Consider the following 23,987-nt stretch of genomic DNA (forward strand, 5'->3'; position numbering starts at 1 on the left):
AGAATTATACACTTCTGTGTATAAAGCGAGAGAGGCGAGCGAGAATGGAGAGTGGCGAGCGAGATTTCTGGGAGAGAGACGCTGGCAAATTTTAGCTAATGTTTGCTATGGAGCACAATTAAATCAAACCCTAGCTATTCCATTTAATTTAGGTTATTAGTTTGCTATTATATACAATTTTCCCTTCTTTTTTCCCCTATACAAATCTTATACGAAAAATCCTTTCGATTAGAAAATTGATCAGAATGGTAAAATAATATATTTTACACTATCTTTTTAAATATTTTTATCCTTTTAACTTTACTATCTTTTAGTTTAAAATAAAAAAAAAGTTATTTTTTTAAATAAAAGAATGTTATGAACTTTTTAAATTTCTGATCATTTAAGATATCAATTCTTATTAATTGTTTTTGTTGGACAAGTATGGGGGATGTTAGACTTTGGCATGGTTTTCCTAATTTCACAGTTTGACAAAAAAGTAAAAAAGGAAATAATAATTAGTTGGTTTCCAAATTTACATCCATAATTCCACATGCAAAAAATAATAGAATATTGGATGTCAACCAAGAAAAAGGAAAAATGAAACAGAGAAATAAAAATAATATATTTAATGTAATTTCACAAATATAATGTGAAAAAAATAAGGTATATGTAGATCTTACTTCTATGATTTGTAAAATAAAACTGTTATATATGATAATTCCTTAATTCAAAAAATAATAATTTTAAAAAACAGACTAGACAAGTACACTAGTAAAAGTTTACGGTGTTCCATCAGTACTTCCTCCGTCTCGTGATGAATATTATTTGTCCTATATTACATGATCATTTATTAAATCAGGATAGAATCAATCAATTTTTTTTCATTTTACTCATATAATTAATATGACCTTTGAAAGTTTATTTCTTTTTCTAAAAGCTAATTAATATGAATAAAAGACAAAATATATCATAAAATAGATCAATCTATTATAATTTCTTAACTATGGTATAAAATAAAAAATATTCATCAAATATGAGACTAAAGAAGTAATAATTACTCTTTTTTATGTACGTGAATACGTGAATTACTCTTTGTCACAAAAAAAATTTAAATGCCACAAACCACAAGTTTTTAACCTAAAAAATCTCCACCACAAACAATTTCTCATGTCTCCACAATAAGCTTTTTTACCTTATTTCTTCTTCATTTTACTTTCACATTTCACCCATCCTTTTCAACTTCCTTTACCCCTCATGTTTTCATTCTAAAGGAAGGGCAAAAACAACAATTAAAAATCTCATAAAAATATATAATTAAACAAACAAACAACAAGAGTCGCATTACTTACATCAATTTGTCAAGATGGCCAGTCGACCAATCTTCGTTTTCATGCTCCTTGCCACCTTGGCATTCGCCATGGTGGCAGAGTCCTCGTTCTCCTCCTCCTCTTCCTTCTTCAACGACCCTGTAGTCAATTCACTCGGCCACAGTACTGGTGGTGGCCTTGATGAATTGATGACTACAGGTCGTATCGGGGACACATTGTTTGCTGATGAAGAAATGATGATGCCGACAGAGTCGGCCCGTAGGGCCCTCAATAATCGGGACCACATTAGTTACAGGGCGATGTCGAAGAACGCCATCCCCTGTGACCGACGTGGCGCGTCCTACTACCAGTGCACCCGCATGCAGAAGATTCGGCCTTATAGACGTGGCTGCAGCAAAATCACCAGATGCCAACGTCGTTAAAAATATTACGTTTTATTCCGATTGCGTGGTACATTATGAATGTACCATACAACTACGGAATAAAAACGTTTTTTGCGATCATCGCAAAAATATAAAATTAAACTAATTAATACTTCGGTAAACATTTCATCTTTTAATTGCGACTATATATATACACACTAATATAAACATGGAATGGAGATAAAATTGCTAATTAAGAAGCTTTTTGTTTGTCCATTCCATATAATTATTTTAACTTCATTTCATAATGTTTACATTGTGTACTTTTGTGCCATCATTTGAAGATGATTCATTGATGGTGAAGACTTTGTAAATTGGTGAAATAATATATTTACAGATTCTCCGTAAATTTCTTCTTTCATTTTTTAATTTGATTCGTAATTAATATTCATTCATTTTAATTTGTTTTCTTTAAAAAGTTCTTTAATTCTAACTTTTTATATAACATTCCTCTGAATGACATTTTGGTGTATCCGAAATATCTTTAATTTAAAATTATAAAAAATTAAAAAAAATTTCTTTACTTTCTCAAATTTTATATCAAATCAAAATCACATAAACAGATTAAAACGTAATGTGAATAAACCTTTTTCATTCTCTAATACCGCCCTTGCAGAATCAAATTTATAAGATATGTGAATTCACGATATTAATATTACGTATAATAAAATGATGCACTTGATTGAATGTTAGGTTTCTCCGACAATGTCACAAAGTCTTGTGCCACATGTGAATCACGCCGTGAAAAACGTTTGTAGGAAATTCACGCAATTTGGATGAGCTGATGCATATAGGCACATAAATAATGTGCTTTTTTAAAAAAAATAATAAAATATCCCTTTTATATATTCTCACCTAACACAGCACCACCTTATTTTTTTATCTTTTATTTTTATACTTATATTAAAAATTAATTAATTTAATATATATCGCTTAAAACGTTATTAAAGAAAAAATAATTTTATCCACTGCATCATATTTATTTACGGTAATATAGTAATCACTAGTGGTGGAGTCAAAATTTTTATTTGGGGGTTCAAAATTTATAGAAATAGACATACGGAGTAGCCGAAGGAGGTTTCACATCTACTATAAATACATAAAATATTATTTCAACCATGTATAAATGGTATAATTTTCCGTCGAAGGGATGAACCCCCTTGTACCAAGGTGGCTCCGTCCCTGGTAACCACCTATTATTATTAGTATAAAAAACACACTTAAACTATTTTCTTCTTTTGAGTTTCATATCTAAACTATTGAAATATATGTTTCATACATAAACGCATCTCGAGTGATGTACACTTTCTCTCTTATTTGAAAAAAAACTTGACACATAACATTCCACACTCTCAATAATTTAGATATAAAACTCAATAAAAAAATATAATTTATATATGTTTTTGAAACTTATCTCATTTAATTACGTCTCCATTAGATTGAACCCTAACCATTCAATGAGATATTCCAACTTATCTCGTATTGAACCAATCAAGTATGATATATATGTACATCTTTAATAATTTAAAATTTGTTCGGGTATAAGAATTTTTCATTTTTTTTCACTTTATTAGACAATGAGCGTTTGAACATAAAAAATCAACTCGAACCTGAGGTCGTATTTGAAACTTGTAAAAACACCCAAAATCTTATTTTCTCTTCTTTCAAATTTACCCTATTTTTTTTATTCTTATAAAATTTAACCCTATTTAAAATTATATTTCGTATTTTAATTAATTTTCATTTTTTTAAAAGAAAAAATATATCCAACCAACTAAAAATTATTTGCAAAAAATATATTCAAATACAACTTCGATCATTAACTCTAACTTCATGAAATGATAAATATTTTTAATAATATATATTAAGTATGTGATTATTTAATTCGAGATAGCAGTCTTTTTCAAATAAATTTATTAAGTGGAGTATTTTTACTATTGAAAAATCGAATATTTTTTTTGTTAATTAATCTCAAAATCCCGAAAAAGAAATTATTCCATCTCTCTTCTCTCTTACATTAAAAAAATAAAATAAAGCAAATATGGCTGCAGCAAACGGAGCTCTGAAAATGGCGACTACCAGTCAAGCATATTTGGAAGGTGACAAGGTCAAAGAGACCAAGTCCTTAATCGCTGAGCTTTGCCGTCATTTCTACAATCAGGGATGGGTTTCCGGCACCGGCGGAAGCATCACCATTAAAGTACATGATGAATCCGTTCCTAAATCCGAACAACTTATCGTTATGTCTCCTTCTGGTGAGAACAACCCATTTACGATCTTACCCAACTTTTTAATTTTTGGGTTTTGTTTGAGTTTTTTGTTGATGGGTTTTTTTTTGATAGGGGTGCAAAAGGAAAGGATGGTGGATGAGGATATGTATATTATGGCATCAGATGGGTCTATTTTATCTGCACCGGTGGCTAAACCTACCCCTCATAAACCTCCTAAGTGTTCTGATTGTGCGCCTCTTTTTATGAAGGTATAAAGGTTTCTATAATATGATGAAACAATAGTTGTTGTAGTATTGTAAATTGAAGTTTTACCAATTTTAAAAGTTGTGGAACTAAGGCATACTGGAAGTTGAATTGTTGTTTTTGGTTAAAATGCAGAAGCTAATTGAAGTTGGTGTTTATTCTCAGCTGTCTAAACTTCTTAGTTGCATAGAAAAAGATGTTATTTTTATCGGGCGGATAATTGTTTTGCAGTCATGTCTATTTTGAAATATCGAAAACAGGTTACTACCTTCCAAGGTAGGGGTATGGTTGACTACTCTCTCCTGACCTCACTTGTGGGATTAGATTACACTGGGATGTTGTTGTTGTATTGTAGTTTGTTCTTTCTCAGTGTAATTGTTATGTTATCCGTAGTCCTTTCTTTGTTTTTGTCTAGCTCAACAAACTTAGCATATTTCATATCTCGCGGTATCATGTTATTATTTCTCTGTAGCCATCTTTTGAATTTGTTTTGTCTCTCTAAATAATCTAGTAACAGCCAGGACCCAGGGTTTTTTGTGTTGTAGACTGCAGTTACTGAGATAAAGGATGACTTCTTTGGAATGGAGAGTGTGATCTCATATTAGTTGATCTATAAATAAATAAATTCTCTTTTTCTTTTTGATTGACTATTCTACTCCGCTGATTGTAAGTTTCTTCCTTTTTTTCCTCAGGCATATCTGATGCGTAATGCTGGTGCTGTTATCCACAGTCATGGAATGGAATCCTGTCTTGTAACGATGCTCAATCCACTAGCAAAAGAATTTCGGGTAAACATGCTACAAATTTTTGTGAAGTTAACTACATCTTGATGTGATTCCGATAATATCTTTTTGAGTCATCAAGAAAAAAGAGACTCGGTAATGCTGAGCTCCAAACATTCGATTCAGTGCGTGTAATGCTGACTACTGATATTTTGTCTTTGTATTTGAGAGTAAGAATTTTCTTTCAAATAGAGATACTTTTGCTTTTCCATAGGTTATAGAAGTGTAAGCCTTATGCATCTTCCCTTTGCCTGCATCTGTATAGGCGAGACTTTCTTTATAAATTTATTTATGTAGTTACTTCATGTAGCCGACACAACTAGTTTGGAATTGAGGCATAAGTGATTGATCTCTTGATATCATTTGCATTTGAAACTTCCTTTTTACCAATGTATAGAGTTGCTCTTGTCTCTATATCCTCCACCTAATTCCCCTAGCTCAATTGATAATATTTTAAAGATATAATTCCACATTGTAAATTACTGAAACCTATTGTTATTTTTCATCTTATTCACTATTCATTGTTGCTTTGATTGACAGATCACTCATATGGAAATGATAAAAGGAATTCAAGGGCATGGTTACTATGACGAACTTGTGGTTCCTATCATAGAGAACACTGCATATGAGAGAGAACTCACAGAATCTCTCGCTGAAGCTGTATGCGTCTCCCTCTTCAAAAAGTCACACCCTTCCATTGTGTATCTGTACTTGTTTAGTTTTTTTAGTGCTGCTTTACTTAGTTTTTAGATGCTTGTACTGGAACTTCTATAAGTACATCAACTCCATTCCTTTTTTTGTTTGGCTATGATCACCAAACATTGTGCTAACAGTTTCCACTTGCAAATTTAATGAGTTGTGGCTATGATCACCAAGCCTGATGATTCTATCCTTTGAGTTTCACATCTCTATGAAAGTATTGAACTTTTTTTCCATGTTGAACAGATCAAAGCTTACCCGAAAACGACAGCTGTGCTGGTTCGCAACCATGGTATATATGTATGGGGAGATTCTTGGATCAGCGCTAAAACACAGGTTTGTGTCATGGCTTATATCAGTAGGGGAGGGGGAGGGTTTGATATGGTTAGGTAGCAGATTTTAGAACTAACAAGATTAACTTAACTTGTGTTAGTAAGTTAAGGATGACCTCTGAAGGAGTTTCTATGTACATCTTGTAGTCTACTTAAAAATGTACATATGGAAACAGTCTTCAGATTAATTAGTTTAATGTATCTGAGATTTATGTTTCATTCGGCACTCTTCTAACTGACATACTATCTTCCAGTCTGAGTGTTACCACTACCTCTTTGATGCTGCAATTAAACTACATCAATTAGGAATTGACTGGACAACACCAGCTCATGGTCCCATTCAGAATGCAAAAATATCTGCACTTGCTCCAAATGGCAGCATAAAGCCATCAAGGGTAAGCACCTCAACAGTTTAGACTATTCTCTTACTTTCTTTAAATCGAAAGTAGGTGTTTCCATTGAATTCTTATTGTTGTCTGCATTGTGATATATATACTTTCTTGCAGCGGTGCATCGTTTTGGATATCGAAGGAACTACTACTCCAATATCATTTGTTACTGAGGTTCTATTCCCTTATGCACGTAATAATGTTGGGAGACATTTGGATGCAACATATGATTCAGCAGAGACTCAACAGGATATTAAGTTATTACGCGCTCAAGTAAGTAAACTTACAGAGAAAATAGCTTTGTGAAAAAGGTTTTCAAAAGAGTTGAGCATTTTTCTTTGAAAAATTGTGGTAGATGTTATTATGTTGTAATGGTGATGTCTGTTTTGGAGAACATTAAGAAGGTTTAACAGAACTTTTGGGTGTAACTGTAACAAACCTGAAAAGTTGATGAGAAATCCAAATCTGGATAAGGTTGTGCCAGGCTAGGAATGACATCCAACCTCCTTGGAGCTGCTGAATAAGTTCTGCCAGATGGCCCGCAGAAGTGTTATCTACAATTTAGTCATTTTGTCTTGTTTTCCTTGGCGTGTTAATGGATGGATTAGAAGTGTCCACATTTGGTATTTAATGCATCGTAATTCATATGAGTTAAAGAAAAAAGACTATCACTACATTTCTTCTTGGTAATGCCGTGATGCTGATTTTTTAGGAATATTTTCTGTTTCAATTACCAAATTGGCCTACTTTCATATGTGCTTTTCTTTTCCTATATATTCGATCAGTTGCTCATGTGGTCTCATGAATTTCGTGTTGGATAAATTAATCCTCCGTTACAATTTACATCAGCACCACCTATTTGAATTTTCTAATAGCAAGATAGAAGTTCTTTTCATAAACACTAATTAGCATATATGTCTCTGACCTTTGCACACAATCATACATAGTTCTATTCAGAATTTGATTGCTGGAGCTATGTTTACTGTGCTTTGTCTTTCTCTGAAACCAGTGTAAAGTGTCAAGTGATGCTTGAAAGGACATTAAGAAATGACAAATATATCAGATAGTGGTCATTTTGTTTGTGACTTGCTGAGAAGAAGCCCCGGGGGGAGGGGAGAGGGGGGAGGAGAGTTTTGTTGGTGGGTGTCTGGCATGAGTTCTGGAAAAGCGGAAGCTAATCCTGATCCAATTTGAGGGTGTCCATTACAGGGTCGCAGTGTAGATGTGTGGTTTCTCATACATTGAGTCCATTAACACACAAGATGCTCTAGTACAGATACTTTGTGCTGCCTTTTTTTTTTATATATATATTATATTCTTAACCTTACCTCCTTTGTGATATTCTTTCAGGTGCAACAAGACCTGGAAAATGGTGTTGCTGGTGCTGTGTGTATCCCAGCTGATGATGCTGGGAAAATGGAGGTAATTGCAGCTTTGGTCGCTAATGTTGAGGCGATGATTAAAGCTGACCGCAAGATTACTGCCTTGAAAGAGTTACAGGTGAGGACAGTGGTGGTGAAATTTCACCTAGGCCCCTCAAATAGTTATAAATGTTATACAGTTTCATCTAATAGTTGCTTACAGTTTGTTCTTTACTTCATATTCTAATACTCAGGGACATATTTGGCAAACTGGGTTCCAAAACAATGAGTTAGAGGGACTTGTTTTTGATGATGTACCTGCAGCTCTTGGGAAATGGACTGCTTTAGGCGTCAAGGTTTCATCTGTCCCTTTTTTCCGTACACTGCATTCGTCATTTTAGTAAGCTAGAGTTCACTAGTTGTATCCAAATTTTGTTGCAAATCAAAACAATTATGATCATCGAAACAATAGCTCTATTTCTTCTTGAAATACTCCAGTGTCCTGTGTGGTTTAAATGCTTTCTTCCTCTTCTTCATTATCAGAAAGAGGTAATGCTGAAGTCTATGAGCTCCATCTACTAGTCAGATTAACTGGTTTTTTCTCTCAGGTGTACATATACTCGAGTGGCAGCAGATTGGCACAGAGGCTTTTGTTTGGTCACACAAAACACGGAGACCTGAGAAAATTTCTCTATGGATTTTTTGATACAACAGTGGGGTAAATTACTACCTCTCCGCGGGTTTCATATTTTGGTCCTATTTGTCATTTGAAGTAATTCATCTTTCTTCTCCCGTTGTAGCAACAAGAGAGAAACAAAAAGTTATGCAGAAATTACAGCGTCGTTGGGTGTAGATAATCCATCAGAGATTTTGTTTGTGACAGATGTCTATCAAGAAGCCACAGCTGCAAAGGCAGCAGGTAACATCCTGCTCATTTTGTATGAAAACAACTCTATATATGATATTTGCTATTTTTCTCACTCTTCAATGAAACCAAATACTAGCTGAAAAAGTAGGTTGGTATTTAAGTGGAGAAAGAAAGAGAGACGTGTGCATTATCCACCGACTCCGAGTTACAAACCATGTGCCAATGCCTTGGGGGATTTCTCGGTTATTAAAAAAAAAGTAGCTCGGCCAACAACTGTGTTGCCAATTTAGGATGTTAGAACGTCCATTTTTTGGTGTGATTCCTCCTCCCAATCCCAAACAACTAGGAGCTCATCTAGACAAATTTATGCGGCTGGAGCCTGTGTGATGTTTCTTATACTAAAAGCTATACTTCACCATTAAGATGTGCATATACTTAAACTGACATTGTTGCCCTTTCTCCTCCTTCAGGTTTGGAAGTGATAATCTCTATCAGACCAGGAAACGGACCTCTTCCAGATAGTCACGAGTTCAGGACAGTCAAATCATTTTCGGAGATCTAAAGATGGGATGTGTCATGTATTGTGTAACATTAACTTAATAAAAGTAGGTTGGGAGTTGATTCATCGTCGAAAAAGTTGAGCCAAATGAGTCTCATACTGCAGCTCTTAACTTCATGATAGTTGTTAGTCTTCTTTTTCTTGTTGTATTGAGATGGTAATAGTTTTTTTTTTATGTCTGTGAGAACTATTGTTGGAGATTGATGTTTTCATTGTTCCATTTTCAAAGGCATGGCTCTTCTCTAAATGAGCTAGCTTGCTTGATTTCTATTCATCCAATATATATCAGATCAAATGGAAACTCGCGAAAAAGTAGTGAACACTTTGTTGAAGAGTGGTACTTATGCTCTTTCTCGACTATCATAGTCTCAATAGATCGAATGTTAGTTTATTCTTAAGAATTCGTGTTTTATACATGTTTTAAGTAACTAGAATCGAGTGAGTGTAGAGTAAGTAACTAGAATCGAGTGAGTGTAGAGTAAGGATTGATTTTCAATTTGTTTATCGAGACAAAAAAGGAATGAATTGGAAAGTAAATGATTTTTTTCTTTTTTTAGTTTTTTACTTTTATACTGGAGTTCAATTATTTTGAGTTCGGTCCACGTAGGATTTCATTTGCGGGAAGGGCTCGACCATGGGTTTTTCGATACTCGTTTGAGCCTGAAATCTCTAGTTAAGAAGTAATGTTAACAAATATGACCTTATCGATGAAAAAAATATATTATTTTTAATTTTATTGTTTAAAAGAAATTATTTGAATTGACTTTTATAGAATAAAAATGAGGATTTTATAGTGTCATATTGGAGTCGGATTAAATTTGAATTTAATTAAATAGGTTTATCAATGAGAATGGATAAGAGCCTTATTTCTTCTCTCCCCCAACCTGTCCCCCCTCTGTATCTCTCTTTTACGTAATTTAGGGTTTGATCAGCACCATGGATGTTGAGGCACGTGAGTTCCAAGAGTGGGAGATGATTCCCTCGAACCGGGCATCTGACTCGGAACCGTTAACTCCGGATGGTTCAGCCGGAAACTCGAACGGTGTCGATGAAGTTGGATCTGAGACGATCGGTGTGATTCAACCCAATTACTTTTCTCTAGACTCTCAAATCAGGTATATGAGTACGTTTTCTAAGGATGGAAGCGAGGAGGACTCTGAAAAATCGGATAATCCGAGTTGGATTGAGCCCGATTCTGATAACAACGAGTTTACCATGAAGAATTCTCGCGAATTCTGGTCGGATTCCGGCAGTGAGGGTAAAAATGAATTGGCTTTTGAAGAGATGAAAAGTGAAAATGGTGAAGAATTTAGGCCGGTTTCTGTGGAATTTGGTGCTGGAGAAAATAGTCAGCTCCAACAAGTTTCTGTTGAAGAAAATCAGGAAAAGGAAAATGGAAATGTTGAAGGTGAAGGTGAACAGAGGAGGGATGCAGGGAACCAAAAGAAGAGCCTAGTGTGGTGGTGGAAGGTTCCAATACATCTTGTCAAGTATTGTGCTGCTTTTAGAGTTAGCCCTGTGTGGACATTTTCTGCTGCTGCTGCTGCTATTATGGCTTTCGTTATTTTGGTTCGTAGGTTATCTAAGATGAAGAAAAACACCAAGGCATTGAAGCTCAAACTAACTGTGGATGACAAGAATGTATCTCAGTTCACAAACCGTGCTGCACGCCTTAACGAAGCATTCTCTATTGTGAAGCGGGTTCCTCTCATTCGGCCACAGTTGCCAGCTGCTGGAGACACAGTGTGGCCTCTGATGACTTTGAGATAGGCTGTAATATTTCCCCATGACACAGTGTGGCCTCTGATGACTTTGAGATAGGCTGTAATATTTCCCCATTTGATATGTTGTGTCGCTTCTGCGATTGTATAATCTACTATGTTTACTGCTGTTGTTTGATCTCAAACCTATGTATATTCACTGGCCAAAGAAATTGCTGGCTTATGCTTCTTTATATAGAAAGCTGCTGTTTGATCTCAAAGGTGGTTTTGCTTGTGCCTTAAATCTGGTAAAATTTCCCAATTTCTATTCCAAGATTTGTTTTTTATGAGGTTAATCATGTTTAGATTGCTTAATCCATTACACAATTAGAAATGTTGGATTCAAAATTCGATCTTTATTGAATTTCTTAGTACTTTGTACATATATATCTATATTTCTGTGTTAAAAATGTCAAGGTGGGAACCATTAAGTCTTAGGATCAAATCCCAGTAGTGACAAAAAAATATTAGGTGATTTCTTCTGATATATCCTATTCTTGGTGTAGAGTTACTAGGTACCTGTTGTTGTTGGGAGGTGGCACGGTCTGAAGAGGGCAGAGTGTACGCAGACCTTCCTTCTACCTTTGCTGGGTAAAGATGTTGGTTTCTAATAGACCCTTCACTACAAAGAAATGTAACTGATGCAAGAAATTAAGAAATAAACAGAGACGACAAAATAGCAAATGTACAAAACAAGTGTAACAACATATATTAACACATCGAAGAAAAATAAACCATGTGACACATAAATTATACTACTAGAAGTACGATAACACTTGATTATCTACTTAACCTTCTACCCTTATCTTTGACTTACATATCTAACCTTCTATCCTAATCCCTCGACCTACATATCTAACTATCTAAGGTCATGTCCTCAATCAGCTGAAGTTGTGTCATGTCCTATCAATCACCTCTCCAACCTCTACCTCTCCTAGCTCCTGTTACAGTCAATCTATCACATCTCCTCATTGTTGCATCCTAGCACTTCCTCTTCACATATTCAAACCATCTTAGTCTTACTTTCCTCACTTTATACGCTACGAAGGTAATATCACATAAATGAGGATGGGTAAGTACTTCAATTCTTTCCATTATTGATGGATCTTGGAACCATCAACATATCACATGTAATTTGTAGTTTTACCAAAATTAAAAGTTGGTGGAACTAAGGTACCGTTAAAGTTGAATTGTTGTCTTTGGTTATAATTCAGAAGATAATTGAAGTTGGCATTATTCTCAGCTTTCTAAACTTCACAGTTGAATAGGAAGAAAAGGGTTTTTTCTTCTAGCGGGGGATAATTGTTTTGCATTCATGTAATTTGAAATTCTGAAAACAGCCTATATACCTTCGAAGGTAGGGGTACAGTTGAATACCCTCCAGACCCCATTTATGGGATTACACGACGTATGTTGTTGTATTCTAGATTATTCTTTCACAGTGTAATTGTTATGTTATCTGTAGTCCTTTCTTTGTTTTTGTCTAGCTCAGAGAACTTAGCATATTCATTTCTCAGGTTAACCTCGGTATCATCTTACTATTTCTCTGCTGCCATCTTAAATTTATTCTCTCTCTCTAAATAATCTAGTATAGCCCGGACCCAGGATTATTAGTGTTGTAGTCTGCAATTTCTCCGACGAAGCATGATTCCTTTGGAATGGAGAGTATGATCTCATATTAGTTGATCTAATAAACGAACTCTCTATTTTCTTTTTGATTGACTATTCTACTTTACGGAGGGCCAGCATCCAACGACCTGCCATAGCACTGATCACTTAAGCACTTGACGTCATAAAAGCAATAAGAAGAGCAGGGTTAAGGATCACTCATGTCACCTGTAAGTTTCTTCCTTTTTTTTTTCCTGCTAAATGTTGGTGCCATCATCCACAGTCATGGAATGGAATGCTGCCTAGTAACAATGCTCAATCCACTAGCAAAAGAATTTCAGGTAACTATGCTACAAACTTTTGTGAAGTTAAACACAATCTTGGTGTGATGCAGATAAATCCTTTTGAGTCATCAAGAAAATGAAAAGGGGACTTGGTAGTGCTGAGCACCAAACGCTCAATACAGTCCAACGTCCATATAATATGACTAATGATATTTTGGCTTTTTATTTGGAAGTATAAGTTTTCTTTCAAATGAAGATACTTGTGCTTTTCCTAATATCACATGAAGTGTAATCTAATGTGTCTTCCCTTTGCCTGCAACTGTATAGGCCATACTTGCTCTATATATTTGTGTATGTAGTTACTTCATGTAGACAAGACAACTAGTTTGGAATTGAGGCATAATTGGTTGATCTGTTGATGTAATTTGCATTTGGAACTTTCTTTTTTTCCAATGTACAGAGTTGTTATTGTCTCTATTTCCTCTACCTAGGTCCCCTAGCTCAATTGATAAAATTCTAAAAGATATATAATTCTGCATGATAAATTATTGAAACCTATTGGATTTTTCATCTCATTCACTATTCATTGCTGCTTTATTTGACAGATTACTCATATCGAAATGATAAAATGAATTCAAGGGCGTGTTTACTATGATGAACTTGTAATTCCTACCATTGAGAACACTGCATATGAAAGCATGTAGAGAACTCACAGAATCTCTTACTGAAGCCATATGCCTCTCGCTCTTCTAAAAGTCACACCCTTCCTTTGTGTATCGCACTTGTTTCTGTTCTGAGTTCTGCTTTAACTTTGTTTTTAGATGCTTTTTGGGAATTTTTTTAAGTATGTTAATTTCATTCCTGTTTTTAGTTTGGCTGTGATCACTATAACATCAAGGCTTACAGTTCCCCTTTTGACAAATTAGCAAAATACATGTATAATTATCACTTGTTCAATCTCCCAATATTATCATCAGAAAATCTGGTCGCTGTCTGTGGTTCCTATTCACTGCTGAAGTTGTAACAGTACATGGAAGAAATTAGACTGGTTTGGCTTAATAAAATATTCGTAAAGCATTGATTGCAGTAGATATCCTGCCCCCCTATAAGAAGAGGAAAATTTATAGAATAGTTCTTATTTATAGAGCTGTTGTAACAATACATGGAAGAAAATGGCTTAGGTTCCTTCATACATTTTTATTTTGGGTTCAGTTCCCAAAAAGGGGTTGGCCATTAAGCGAACGGCTGGTTTAGTTTAACAAGTTATGTCAAGCTATTAAGATTGGCTGCAGAACTTACTCTACCTTAAAAGATAGGAAGAGAAGTCATAAATTCATTTTTTTTCCTTCATCTTTGGAAGCTTACGGTGGATAAGCAGTGGGAACACTTTCAGCATGATGACGCTTGTACTTTCCACTAGATTAGTCTTTTATCTGCTCTAACAATTTTTTTTTTCTGACATGCCCGTTGTATCTGCATGACTGGTAACTGAAGTGTAAATCGATATTGTTTTGGCAACAAAATATAAACTAAACTAATTGCATGGGCAAAGAGATGTTTACCTTGCACGAAGAGCTCAGACCTACTATCTCTTCCCTTGAGGACCACTTCGGGTTAGTAAGAGAAATCTTGATCTAGTTTCAAATTCCTTTGTCTTCAATGGAAACTCTAGATGTTCTCTTTATTAGCTTCAGCGTAATGTGTATCTATAAGTCAACCAGTTTTCTGCCTTTAGCATTGATCTGGCACTGGCTTTCATATCCTTGCCATACAGGTTAGTTACTAACCAACAAAAAATGGTTTTCGCAATAATTTTTTTCTTAGAATTGAAGTGCTATCATTTGTAGTAAAGAGAATTAGTCCACTCCCATGATAATCCTACTTTTGAAGTTCCAAACATAGTTCAATATGTATGCTAATCAGCTCTCTTAATTACAACAAATGGTCTGGGGTTCACTACAGAAGTCTAGAAGTAAACAATTAGCCCATAACACATACCAAAATATACTAGGCACATCTGATGCTAGGAACCAAGAAAAACATTATTCCCTCCTCTCTGTCTTTCGTGGATGAGTCTGGAGTTATGTAGGAGAAGTTCTTGATCATCACTAATGTACAAAAACGAAGCACCTTTAGCTATATATATGGTTTTCCTTCCAGTTATAAAAAATGGTTTTCCTTAAATGATAACAGCTACTACTACAAGTGTAAGGAGGACATTCCGTACAAAAATACTCGTCACTACAGTTCTATTATTATTCACTCCATCGTGTAATCAAATTTGGGTTTTAAGAGTAAACTTGATAGGTTATATTTTAAACAGAGAATAGAGAAGTCTTGCAGTAAGGTGACAGTTAGCTTAAAAGTAGTCAAGCTAGTGATATGCTTGAAGGACATTAAGAATGGCAAATATATCAGATAATATAAATTCTTTGTGCTGCCTTTTTAAAATCTTGCCTCCTTTGTGATGTTCTTTCAGGTGCAACAAGACCTGGAAAATGGTATTGCTGGTGCTGTGTGTATCCCGTATGATGCTGCTGGGAAAATGGAGATAATTGTGTCTTTGGTCACTAATGTTGAGGCAATGATTAAAGCTGACCGCAAGATCACTGCCTTGAAAGAGTTACAGGTGAGGACAGTTGTGATTAAATTTCTCCTAGGCCTCAAATAGATGTAAATATAATATGGTTTCATCTGATAGTTACATACAATCAGTGCTTTACTTCATATTCTAATACTCCTCGTATTTGGCAAACTGGGTTCCAGAGCAATGCGTTAGAGAGACTTGTTTTTGACGATATACCTGCAGCTCTTCAGAAATGAACTGCTTTAGGCATCAAGGTTTCTTTCATCTTTCCCTTGTTTCCGTACACTGCATTCCTCATTTTAGTAATCTCTAGTTCACTAGTTGTATCCAAATTTTGTTGCAAATGAAAACAATTGTTATCATCAATAATAGCTCTATTTCTTCTTGAAAGGCTCCATCGTGCTGCATGGTTTAAATGGTTTCTTCTTCTACATTATCATAACGGAGGTGTCCATCTACCTGTCAGATTAACTAGTTTTTTTTTGTCTCAGGTGTACATATACTGAAGTGGCAGCAGAATTGCACAGAGACTTTTGTTTGGTTGCACAAAACATGGAGTCATTTGAAAATATTTCTCTGGATTTTTCGATGCAACAGTGGGGTAAATTTCTACCTTTTAGTGGGTTTTCATAATTTGGTCCTTTTTTCATTTGAAATTACAGCGTCGTTAGGTAGATTATCCATCAGAGATCTATCAAGAAGCGACAGCAGACAGCAGGTAACATCCTGTTCATTTTGTATGAAAACAACTTACAAAATGTGAGATTTCTCGCTTTCTCAGTGATAAATCTCTATTAGACCAAGAAACGGACATCCTCCAGATAAGCACGGGTTCTGGACAGTTAGATCATTTTCGGAGATCTAACTATGAGACGTGTCATTCTGTAAACATTTTCCATGTATGGTGCAGTATTTTGACATAATAAAAGAACGTTGTGAGTTGATCGATCATTTCTCTAGTGAAAAGAAGTAGAGCTAATCGAGTCTTATACTGCAGCTCTTATGTTCTTTCTGTGTGTTACGATTTAGAATTTGTGTCAATCAGTCTCCTTTTTCTTGTTGAATTGAGATGGTATTAAGTTTTATCTTATGAAAACAATTCCTTTGAGATTGGTGCTTTCATAGTTCCATTTCTACTATAATGAGGTGATTTGCATGTTTTCTATCCATCTTATCTTACAGCAGATGGAATATAAACTCGCGAAAAAGCAGTGAACACTTTGTTGAGGTACGACACTTCTACTCTTGCTCTACTAACAGCAGATCTCGATTGACTTCTCGATAGGTTTTGTATGTTTAGCATATCAGTTCACTCTGAAGAATTTATGATTTATATCTGTTTGAGCAAGGATCTATTTTTAATTTGTATATCGTAGTTTGCCTGATTTACTTATTATCAAAGTTCACTTTCTCGAGATTGCAATCCCTGTCGAGACGAGAAGGAATGAATAAGAAAGCAAAGGAATCCTATGATATTATATTAACAAGAGACAAATTTTTATTTTTGTTTTTTTTTTTTAAAAAAAAAAACTTACAAAAAAAAGGTGAAAAGAAATTGCAACATCTTGTGTGGTATACAAAATATTGGACAAATAAAAGTCTTTTTCTAACTATTATCCTTTCATTTTTTTTTCTAGTTTTTCAATCATAATCAGCTCCACTTATTATTTCCCCTCTCATACTGCAACAACTGGTAAGTTATAAGTCAACAGACAGAAACTTATCAATGAAAAATATTACTTAATTTTTATTTGTTTTAAATGAAATGATTTAAGTTATATATACACTGTGCAAAGATTTTTTTTACATTTTTAATTAAATTTTGATATGTGATCAAGTAATATTTTTCGAGTTGCAAGTATTTACCTAATAATTGACATATTGTGTAAAAAAATGTTTATATACTCTTAGTATGGGTTTATTACATGTTCTCAGAAGTGCAAATTGATAATTTATGCGACATATTTTTATTTTTTAATATGACTCAAATATATTAAGACAATTTATATCCATGCAACTGTTTACAACTTGTTTTAGGCATTTAAAAAGGAATTTAAATTTCATTATTAGAGAGTAGAGTACCTTCATATATTTGATTCAAAAATATAACACAAGATATAATTTGTTTTAAAATATAACACTAGATAAAAATAATTTATTTTCAATAATAAAAGAGCAAATATGACTCTTTTTTAATCCTAGTATATTTTAAGATCTAGAAAGCTACAAGTCCTAGAAACACTATGATTTGAAGTGTGTGGGAAAAAGTATAAGGATCCCAAGAAAATGACAGTGAAAAAAATGAAAATCTTTTGGAACATTAAAAATGAAAAGAAATAATAATATAAAATATCTAAGAAAAAGTGGGGCCCATTATGTTTATAATTGAGACTTTATGGCTGAATATGAATCAAACATTCAATCATTTTAGCAAAAAAGGATTCTTTTTAATATCTTCATGATTTGATTAGTCCATCTTAGGAATAACTCTGCAGACTTTAAACACCCCACAAATTGAGGGGTCTAATCTCATCCCATCAACAAGTTTTCGACTCGGTGTTCTGTATTCGACTAAAGCTAAATTCATGTTGAGAAGTTTCATATTAAAGAATGATGTGTTTTCTAACAAAAACGATTTTATATTGATAGATAGATATGTATCGATCACTCTATCACAATCTTGATTAGTTTTTATTTCTTTTTGAAAGAAGCACAAGCAAATAGTATTTCAATTTCTTTGGCAAGTGAATACAACTAAGTCATTGACTTTGCTTTTATCTCTTTCTCTGTTTTCTTTTTACTCTTATGTTCGTTATTTAAAATTCACTAGCTTGATTAATTCGAATGTTGTTATCACAAGTTTCTTCATTCTCAAACCTCGAAATTAAGTTACAAAGCTTCTTTAAATCTCTTTTATTGTATGAGCGGAAGGAGAAGGAAAAACTACGCTCACAATGAAATTTGAACTTTCTATCTCGTAAGTGAAAGGAAAAGAATTCACCAAGTGCGCTAGTCTTCAACTCTGATATAATATTCATTTTAACAGTGAAGTAATAAAACTATTTTCTCGTACATAACACTAAACTTTAGTGTTAAACTAAATCGAATAAAATTTGATCACTTTAATAAGATAAATATGTGATTTTATTATTATAGTGGATAAAGTTGAATTCATCACCCCCACCCCATATTTTTTTTTTCTTCAAATATTCTCTTTAACCCTTTAACTCCCCAAAATCCTACATTCTTGAAGCATATTTATGGTGCATGATGACTTTGATTAGTGAATCCAAGTATCTTAATCCATTAAAATATTTAATAATCATAGAATCATTAACACTTTTTTCTAAGTGTATATGTGCATATATGCTCATAAGATAATGCAGAATATGAATTTGATCCTACCATTACACACTTTTTTAATTGTAATAATCACTCATCACTTATTCCCACTCTTTGTGTATATATATATATTGGCAAAAAGAATACGAATTTGATACCTCCACCATTACTAGCATATATTTAAGTTCTCGTTTTGTCGTAAACTCTGAAGTTTAAACTTGAAAATTCGTATTTTTTATGATCAAACACTAGTTATTATGCTATATTCTTAAAATGACAACACCCTTTACTCTATTATTTTTGGATAAAAGTCATAAAAACACCACAAAAAGATTGAATCTTTTTTCATGCAACACTAAAAATTGTGTAAAATAGAAAATAAGATAATTTGTAAAATAGCCTTATAAGCTCAAATGACTAAGTATTGTTTTGGTTTGAATTTCAACTTTAAGGGAATTACGATAATTTAATTCTTGAATCCGTCTTTTTTTTATGGCTTTTAACTTTTTCATTTGCCTAAACCACGACGCACTAATGAATCTCATTGAGTTTAACCGCGATTCATGAGCTCGTGGTTAGGTTAAATACGAGTCCATGACGATAAACGTGATTGGTTGAAACTCAAACTCTTATAATGTGGTGACTCTACACATAGGTTTTTGGTACACTTCTTTAGACTATATTTCTCGAAAATAATATTTCTACCTCACGGGCTCACGGGTAAGATCTACATACACTCTACCTGACCAAACCCGACTTAGTGAAATTTCTCTAAACATGTTATTATTGTTTTGTGTTCACACTATGAAATTGCGTAATTTTACTAAAGGAATCATCGAAAAAGTAGGATGAAAATGAAGACGAAAGAGATATGGAACAAAAGTTGTTTATTTCAGTTTTCTTCGTTTTAATCTGTTTCTGAAACAATGGATGAAAAAGGGAGATCAAATTATACAGTTGAAACTAAGATCTCTACCTTTTTGTTGCTGAAATTCTTCTCCTTCTCACAGCAGCAGCACAAATCACTGAAAAATTCACTTTCAAGAAGAAGACCCTGAAACTCTCGGAGAACTCACCGGAAACAGAGGCAAAAGCTGTGGTTCAGAGTCTCTCGGTGTTCTTCTTGGTGAAGGATGCAAATAAAACTTCTTCTCAGCAATAGCTTTATCTTCTTCAGATAGATTCGTTAATGGCGATGATTTATTAAATGGGTCTTCATTCAATGGCGTAACAGGGCTTAAAGCAAGTGAAGGGAAATCTAGAATACTCGGTGAGAGAATCTCCGGTTTGTTCCGAGGAGAAAAACTCGAATTCTGAGGATGAATTCCAGGAATCAAAGGGCTAATCATAAACCCATTTTTCAAACTGTTTCTCCTCTCGTAAAGCTTGAACCCAGGTTTCTTCGGTGCTGTTCGAATTGGGGGAATTGAACTTTTTGCTGAATTTGAATTTGTAGAAGAAGATGGATCTGAAGCAGATGCTTGTTTCCCAGTAGTTTCAGATGATCCAGTTAGCATTTGAACCACTTGTTTGAAAGAAGAAGTATCAGCTTGAACAAAAGTTGTTGGGTATGGGTTAGTTGTTTCAGATCTAGAAATTGTTTTTGGGGTCAGTGGTGGGGTTGGATTTTGGATAACTGATCCATTGCTGTTGCTTGTAGGACTTGTTCCATTGCTTCTTGGTGAGTTTATGGAAGATGGGTTCTCTCTATCTTGAATTCTTGAATTGATTTCCATTGTTACTATCTCAAATCAACAACAAGATGAAGAAGAAAGAAGAAGAAAAAAAAAAAAGCAAAGTTTGTTTGGAGTGAAAAACAAGGCTAATGGGGAAGGGGAAGAAAGATTACAAGTAATTTTGCTTTTGTTTGAGCCTTCAAGTCTTTCCTTTTTTTTCTCTTTTTAACACTAATTTTCTCTCCTCAACTACAAAAAAAAAAGAGACTCTTCCTCTCTTTCTCTTTTATGGTGCGAGGTTTGTCGTGGAATGAATATATAATCCTTCTAACTCTTAAATACGAGGATTTTTAGATCCCTACATTTACGAAATAGTGATAACGTATTGGTACACTTTATATATCCTCTTCAAACCCTACGTATTGAAATTCCACTGAGTATGTTATATGATTGTTCACTCTGAACTAAATACTTCGAGTCCAAATTTTCTTTTGGTAAAATGTTATTCCTTTCAAAGGATTACTCGAGGCTCTGAACATGTATCTAATATCAATAACGAGTTTTTAAGTATAATCTATAGGTTCATGAGAATTCCGAATATCTTTTATTCAAATCTTGTATGTATAAAAAAAACCTAATAATATATATATTAATTTGAAATCACAATAGAATTACAACAACAATAATATATTTAGTGAAATCTCATTAAGTAAGGACTTTGAAAAGGATTAAGTGTATGCAAGCGTAAGGTCAATTACGATAAAACATATAGTTTAAATTCTGAATTCGTAACTCGTAAAAGAGAGTGAGGTAAGGGTAGGAGGGAAAAGGGGATGGTTGATTGGGTAATTGAGAAAAATACAACTTACAAATAGTCAATTTAGATAAGAAAAAAAAAGGTGTATTGGTGGAATTTAGGGGGTCAGCATCAAAAGTGGCCAAAGAGTGGGAATTTCAATTTCAAAGCATATTGAGCTGTACATTGACTTCAGAGCCCTGACCTCTTTTCTACTGTCAACTACACACTTGCACACTCACTTCCTCTTCTCATAATATGTTTTCGTAATGTCCGAATCAGTTTACGTGTATCTCGACTAAACAAATATAATAAGATTTTTGTAATTATGATATGCTTCATGTCGATAGTTAATGAGATGATAATTTCTTTGTAAGGCTTAAAATAATCGTCTTTCATTTGAACTATTAACATAGTGTTGTGTTCGTAAGGCAGTATCAAAATCAACTTTTACGTATCTTAACTAAGCAAAAACAATAAGGCCTTCGCAATTGTCTTGAACTTTTCGGTAAGTCTCAAAACCAAAGAACGAAATTCAAGTATTTTAAAGGTTGAGATATTATAATACTTGTTACCTCTCGTTAAGAAAAATCAAATTGGAGAATTGAGTTTTCAAGTACTAAGCATCTCGGAAAATTAATTGAGATGTATAAAAATTGAGACACGATGATCATCGAAAAATAAAATGAATAATATGAGAAACACCGTCCGTGACTTCAGCCTTTTGAACAATTCTATTGTTTTTCTTCCTTCAAATCATTGAGAAGGCATCTAATTTCATTATATTGACCCTACCATTTTTTTAAATTATTTTTTACTTCTTTTCTCACTTGATTTTTTTTCTCTTTATTTTATATATATAATCTTGTATTAAACTCATTTATATGACCTTCACCAAACATGAATTAGTTCTAAACTTGGATTAAATAAGTTAAATTGATATAGACTAATTAGGGTGTGTTTGGTAGGATGGAAAAATGTTTTTTCTTATTAAATAAATGATTTTCAAATATATTTTCTGGTGTTTGGTAAATAAACAAAAAATATAATCTAGATGGTTTGAGGGTGCGGGATGATGGGAATGAGTGTGATTAAATTTGAAATTTTGTGTTGTGAGGTTCATTTTAAGAGGCGATATTTTCAAAAAAAAAAAACTATTCTCAAAAACTTAAACACGAAATTTCAATAAAGAGATTGCAATGATTCCACCTAACGTATATGATATGTTTAGAATATGAAGGAAAAAAAATAAATTGCATTAAACACAAAGCAATTGCAATAATTGAATGATCTGATTTTTTCAATGGAAGTTTATTTATTGCTCAATCATCAAACCTATATATTGTAAGGTCAAAATGAGAGAGATATTTTACGAGTTCACTTCGTCTATTTTTATGTTCTCAGTATTAATTTGATACGTCTCTTAAGAATTAAAAAATATTTATATTTTTATATTATCCTTTAAATATGATAAATTCATTATTTTGGAAAATGATTATAGTTAATAATAAAGGTAAATTCGGAATTATGTGATAAATTATCTGTAATTTTTCAAACTGGACATCTATCTTTTTTAATATCGTGAACAAGTAAAGATGGACGGAAGGAGTATTTATTTAAAGTAGTGGAAAATTAAAGCATTCTCTAAGCACTTAGATAAAGGTGTATAATCAAATTCCCATTCAATTGGAATTGGAACTAATGATAATTAAGGGGCATAAAAGAAGTGGAGCACTCAATAAAATAATCACTAATTAAATACTTAATTTCAAAAGCAAACACATCTTTCTTTGAATTAGTTCTCCATTTAATTAATTATTCAATACTATCAATTTTTTAAAATTATTTTTTTGAATAAATGGAGTTTCAAAACCCCTAATGAAAGTGAAATTTAAAACTTCTATACATGTTAATTTACTAAAGTTAAACAACTTATCAATGTGCTTAGTCTAATTGTATTAACTCTGATGCTGACTAAGTTTGAAATTAATTAATTTAATACATAATCTTTGATAATATAATAATGTTTACTAATTTGGCCGGCTTGACTTAAATTGTTAGACAATATTTTCACAGTAGGTAGGCTGTAATTATTATTATTATAATAATAATTATATTTATAATTATAATTATAATTATTTTGTGTGCTTTTTATGTTTGGATAGAATAGTGACAAGATTAAGTGAATCCTACTCTAATAATTGCTGGCCTAGCTAACCCTAGTAGGGTCCAAATTAATTTTCCATTGGTTTAATCTCTAAGTTACATATCTTATTAATTATGATTAGGAATCATTATAATTAATTAAACATTTTAGTAGGTTGGATATTTAAGGACTAAGTCACATGTGAGGTTTTAGAGTATGTCTTTCAAATTAGGAAATTGTACAACAATCCAAACACTAATATTCATCTATTTTTGACTTCTTTAGAAATCGACACACGTTTCGACTGAATCACTCTTTTATAAAGTTTTAAAATCGATGAATCATATGAACTAATCAAATTCATGGAGCATATATTTGTTGTCAGGACGAGTTCAAACTTAACTATAAGGAAGAAGGAAAAAGAGTCATATTTTCGCCTTTTTTTTTATTTAAGTAACGTTCAGACATAAAAATTAAGTGAAGTTCTGACATAAAAGTCGTAAATTTTGGAGAGGAGAAAGTAGTAGTTGTTTCAAGTTTAAAGTGGTATTTGGAAATAAGAGTTGTATTTGGATAGGAGTGCAGTTGGAAT

The 23,987-nt window shown here is 33.2% G+C and overlaps 4 protein-coding genes across 4 annotated transcripts; 3 read left to right on the forward strand and 1 right to left on the reverse strand.

Annotated features, from left to right (window-relative positions):
- Window positions 1-1,345: 1,345 nt before the first annotated feature.
- LOC107025300 (protein RALF-like 22) lies at window positions 1,346-1,732 on the forward strand. The gene has a single exon (XM_015226087.1). It carries the CDS (start codon window positions 1,346-1,348, stop codon window positions 1,730-1,732), a length of 387 nt encoding a protein of 128 aa, XP_015081573.1.
- A 1,970-nt stretch (window positions 1,733-3,702) lies between these two features.
- Window positions 3,703-9,497, forward strand: LOC107026476 (probable bifunctional methylthioribulose-1-phosphate dehydratase/enolase-phosphatase E1 1). Its single transcript, XM_015227451.2, has 12 exons — window positions 3,703-3,987; window positions 4,075-4,211; window positions 4,899-4,994; window positions 5,529-5,648; window positions 5,934-6,023; window positions 6,274-6,414; window positions 6,526-6,681; window positions 7,759-7,908; window positions 8,024-8,125; window positions 8,378-8,487; window positions 8,570-8,688; window positions 9,108-9,497. Exons 1-12 carry the CDS (start codon window positions 3,774-3,776, stop codon window positions 9,197-9,199), a joined length of 1,527 nt encoding a protein of 508 aa, XP_015082937.1. The 5' UTR covers window positions 3,703-3,773; the 3' UTR covers window positions 9,200-9,497.
- A 635-nt stretch (window positions 9,498-10,132) lies between these two features.
- Window positions 10,133-10,966, forward strand: LOC107025301. The gene has a single exon (XM_015226088.1). It carries the CDS (start codon window positions 10,133-10,135, stop codon window positions 10,964-10,966), a length of 834 nt encoding a protein of 277 aa, XP_015081574.1.
- Window positions 10,967-19,647: 8,681 nt separating this feature from the next.
- On the reverse strand, window positions 19,648-20,794 carry LOC107024341 (VQ motif-containing protein 4-like). The gene has a single exon (XM_015225302.1). The coding sequence runs from the start codon at window positions 20,511-20,513 to the stop codon at window positions 19,818-19,820; it is 696 nt and encodes a 231-aa protein (XP_015080788.1). The 5' UTR covers window positions 20,514-20,794; the 3' UTR covers window positions 19,648-19,817.
- Window positions 20,795-23,987: the final 3,193 nt, after the last annotated feature.

This window comes from Solanum pennellii, chromosome 7 (assembly GCF_001406875.1).
Source record: "Solanum pennellii chromosome 7, SPENNV200".
Taxonomy (NCBI): Eukaryota; Viridiplantae; Streptophyta; class Magnoliopsida; order Solanales; family Solanaceae; genus Solanum; species Solanum pennellii.